The sequence below is a fragment of the Acartia tonsa genome, chromosome 13 (assembly GCF_053477335.1).
Source record: "Acartia tonsa isolate MP-2025a chromosome 13, ASM5347733v1, whole genome shotgun sequence".
Taxonomy (NCBI): domain Eukaryota; kingdom Metazoa; phylum Arthropoda; class Copepoda; order Calanoida; family Acartiidae; genus Acartia; species Acartia tonsa.
Genome location: NC_137272.1, coordinates 27148874 through 27153465, shown reverse-complemented (window position 1 = coordinate 27153465; position 4592 = coordinate 27148874). Strand labels below are relative to the sequence as shown.

Here is a 4592-nt window from a genome sequence, read left to right as displayed (position 1 = left end):
TAATTCATAGATTATGATTACAAACTGCATGGCTTTTAGTAAACTTAGGTTCAAGTAAAGCAAATAAGAAGTAAACTAAAATCAAACTTTAAATGCTTAGCTTAATTTTTGGATTATGACTGCTTAGATTTTATTTAAGATACTATTTTGATATTTTTTAAAAGATATTAAATTTTCAATACTTTGTATAATTCATAGATTATAGATATTTGTAAAAACAGAAAAAAAAATCTTATTTTATTATTCTACGTTTTTTCGAAGAAATTTCATTTTAAAGCATGGTTAGTTAAGTTCTATAATGTATTATTCTATGTTTTAAAGAAAATGAGCAATATTTGTTTTTCGGGTGGTTTAAAGCTCTATATTTTATACAATATGTTAGTCACAAGAGTAAATAAGAGATTGTAAAATAAGTGTTGAAATTAAAATTACTTTATACATATTAATTAATAATCATAAGTTATAATAATTGTACATAATATCTAGAGAACAGGATGCACTATTCAAACTCCTGGATTTCACAATCTTTGTCAAGAAGTACTAACTCTGCATTGTAATCAAATGCGCCAGTTTTTGGCCAACAGCTTCTCTAACTTCTTATGTAGCGAATATGACATATCAGCAGAAGGAACCATTTCTTGAGAATTAAGTTTTGGTCGAAATTCTACATGAATGTTTATGTGTCCAAACCTAAAAACGAAAGATGCAATGTCATGTGAATTACGGGCCAGCTTTTCTACTTTTCAAGAGTTTATGTTAATTTCTTAACTTCATAAAATTCGTTTGAAACTTTTGTTATACCAAATTTGTTACAAACAGGCCATTTATTTAGTAAAAAGAACAGTAAAGACCCCAAGAATAAGGACTTGCAATCAAAGGGTTGGTTGTCTGTAAAATACGTGACATCATTACGAATTTCATTATTTAATTCTTTGAAAATACATATTTTTCCCATCCTTGTAAGCTACATATTTCAAGAAAAGTACAATAACACCATTTCAAGAATAAAATGGGGTTTGTACCATATTTCTAGCATTTTCCTAATTTTATTAAAAATGTACCACCCATCCCATAGTAAAATGCAGATTATTCAGTCTTTTTAGTCAAAAATGTTAATGATTCTTTTTGATGAATGGCATGACATGATTGATATCAACAAAGAATATAACCTGTAATTTAAAAAATAGTGATATTTTTTACTTGCAGAAAGTTATGAAGCAAAATAGACTTTTACTTTTTGCTATATTCCTATTCTTATTCTTTAAAAAAAATAATTTTAAGAATGGTTTGGAGGGTCAAAATAAATGTATAGGACATTGTCCAAACATTTTAGCACCTTAAATCCACTCCCATTGAAAGTGTAGACCAATTATTTACTGCTGAAAGATCTATTCATCCATTTATAAGGTGTTTGGAAAACAGGGGTAAAGGATATATCTTCAAATTTTTGTACATTATTATAAAAATATCAAACATCTTGCTGAAATCAATTAAAAATTTCTAACATTCATTTTTATAAGTGTGATGTGAATTGAATATACAAGATATCTAATTAATAAATAAATGTATTTGACCCAAGTGGTGGAGACCCTATTCCTCTGCTAGTAAATTGCTTTCTGTTCTTTTTAGGGCTGTGTTTATATTTCTGATGCTATTACCTGATTTTAAAGACTTAATACAAAATTGGGATAGAGTCCTAACTCTGTAGAAAGAGTTACATATAGCTCACGCACCCTCTATTCTTTACTTTAAAATAAAAAATCTTTATGCTCTTATCTTATTAATTAACCAAATTGATGTAAATTATTTATTCTATAAAGTAAACAGTAAAAATTTATTAAAGATATGAATAACCAGTTAAAATATAGTTACATGTAAAAGAAAAGGGATTAATCTTGTGATTTTAATTACATTTTTGTGATAAATTTTAATAAAATCATACTTTAGTTTGTACAGTGATTGAACTATGGTTCTTATCCAAAATAAATAAATCAGGCTCAAATCAATGATATAAATCTATCAAATTTTTAACATGGTGTGTAGGCAAATGGTTATCCTCATTCAGGACAGTGTTGATTGATATATTCTTCACCAACATCAATGAGAAGAGTTCCATCAATACACTCTGCAACAGGAAACAGGTGAGCAGCATTCAGATCAGTGATGAGCCACTTTATATCACAGGAGCACACCAATGGGTTGTCATTGAGTACTACAACACCCTTACCATCAGCAGAAGCAAGGATGCTTTCTATGAATGGTCTAAAGTTTTCTTCTTTAATTTCAGTTATAGCATTAATTTGTAATTCAACCACTGTGTCTGGATTTAGACCGGTAAGGTTGCTGCTTGTAATCTTGTTTACTGGAAGGGTTATGTGTCTTATAGAGGATGGGAAGATGTCACCATTAACTTCTTTAATTTCACCTCCAACAGATATAAAGTCAATCAAATTAGGAAAGCTGTCAAAACATCCATATTCAAACGAAGAAAATTGAAGAAAGTATAGTCCCAGATGCTTTAGCTTTGGCATTGGAGGAAATGTATCAGATGTCCAGCTTGATAAGCTAAAGTGGCCAAACAAGTCTAAACTCTCCAAGCTAGGAAACCCTTCCTCAGAAAAAGGTTGAGAATCATAATCATACATATGCAACTGAAGCTTTTTAAGGTTAACCAAACCTGCCAAAAAACCTGGAGCAAAAACCAAAAGTTCTTCACAGAAGGGGATAATTTCAATGCTCTCAAGACTTGCTTGTGATTTATCCCATGCTGTATCAGTGAACATTTCAGTGCCTCTTCCTTCATCATCACAAAAATCTTTGATATTGACCCTGTCAACTTGAAGCCTGCCAGTTGTCTTGCCATTGAAAACAAAATTTGCCATACTGTTTTGACCAAAACTGATTACAAGATCATCAAGTTTGTTATTGACATCATTAAATTGACCAAATATATTGTAGATTGTGGGTAGGACATCCTGTTCATTAGAAAAGTTGAAATCACACTGCAATGTTCTAGTACCCAATGTTGAATTAAAACTGAAAAAAAACATTAGATTTTATTTAAAAACAAGTATGCATTTATATTAGATCAATTTGTATTGTAACAGAATTAGATTTTAAGGTAAAAACACTAACTGAATATTTAAAAAATTTGTTATAATCTTATCTGCAAATACATGGTTCTATTGAGGCAGGGCGTGGTGACTCACAAAGAAAGTCATCTGTAAAAAAAAAGCTAATCTATAATTCAAAATTAATGTCTTACTGTAAACATAAATGTAATTACAGAAATAAGATAATCTTGTTATAAATTTGTAGTAGAATGCTAGAATCTCGTGTGAAAATTCCCTTTACTAATTATATTAAACAATTTAATGGATAAACATTAATTCTTTAACTTAAAATGTGTTCATCTTATTGACTGAATGAAAATTTTGTTTCAATGTTACAAAGCTATTATTATAACTTTATTTTACAAATCTTATTTAAAAAAATAATCAAAATTATCTTTTCTGTATTACCTGCTAAAACAGAAACATTGCTTATTCCCAGTAAATAATGCAATAATATAAAATATTTTAAAATCATATTTTGATTCTGTAAAAATAAAATAAAGATGTACAAAATATTGATAAATAATAATAAAATTAATAATATTTCTATCACTACATTCAACTATGCAAATAAGACTGGTCAATAAAATTAAAGATAAATAAAAAATTATTAATTGTTTATGAATGATAAGATTATGAAGTGAACCTAATCTTTCCTAAATTCATTATTTTTGAGAAGAGAATAAACACTTTTTAAATTTTTTTTTTTTAAACATGATTTCTGGCCTCTGCAAGGCATTTGATAGAATACCAAATAAAGAATGGTTGGATCAAGTCAAGCTGAGTGTGCCAATGGCAACAAGTAAAACAGAGCGTGCCAATATTCCCCCTAGTCAAGTAGAGTATGCCAATATTACCCGAAGTAAAACATAGTATGCCAATATTTCATCAAGTAAAGCATAGTATGCCAATAGTTTATCAAACAAAGCAGCATGGCAAAAAAACAAAAAAAAAACACGAATTTAACATATTTTCCGATTTATATTGTATTAATTCAACCTACAATTTACTACTTTATGTACGTAAAATATATAAACTAGCAGTGCGTCCCTAGCTTCTAGGAGCTCTTTATTCCAAGTAGTAGAAGAGTTACGAAAATTATCCTAAAACCATTAAAATTTCAAAATAAAAGATCTCATTAATCGATGGACTGTTATGGTTCTTCTTTCCATGAAGCTTCTTATTGGTCCTTTAAAATACCATGATTTTGTTACAATAGTTTTTCTTTTTAAAACTTAAATGTAAAGGAGATTTTCAGCTCTCTCCTTCCCTCAAATGCCCCTAGAGACATCGAGGGGGGGGGGGGGCGGTGGTGGAGCCGCTAGTATATATACATAAATTATTTCAAAATTTTAGAAAAAGCATATCTTGACAAGTAAAGCAGAGTATGCCAATATTACGGCAAGTAAAGCAGAGTGTGCCAATATTCCCCCTAGTCAAGTAGAGTATGCCAATATTCCCCCAAGTCAAGTAGCGTGT

General features: G+C 29.3%; 1 protein-coding gene across 1 annotated transcript; it reads right to left on the bottom strand.

Moving 5' to 3' along the window:
• Positions 1-1793: 1793 nt before the first annotated feature.
• Positions 1794-3593, bottom strand: LOC145335428 (oplophorus-luciferin 2-monooxygenase non-catalytic subunit-like). The gene is made up of 3 exons (XM_080181173.1): positions 3522-3593; positions 3170-3221; positions 1794-3039 (listed from the first exon to the last, which is right to left on the bottom strand). Exons 1-3 carry the CDS (start codon positions 3586-3588, stop codon positions 2058-2060), a joined length of 1101 nt encoding a protein of 366 aa, XP_080037299.1. The 5' UTR covers positions 3589-3593; the 3' UTR covers positions 1794-2057.
• Between the last annotated feature and the right edge of the window lie 999 nt (positions 3594-4592).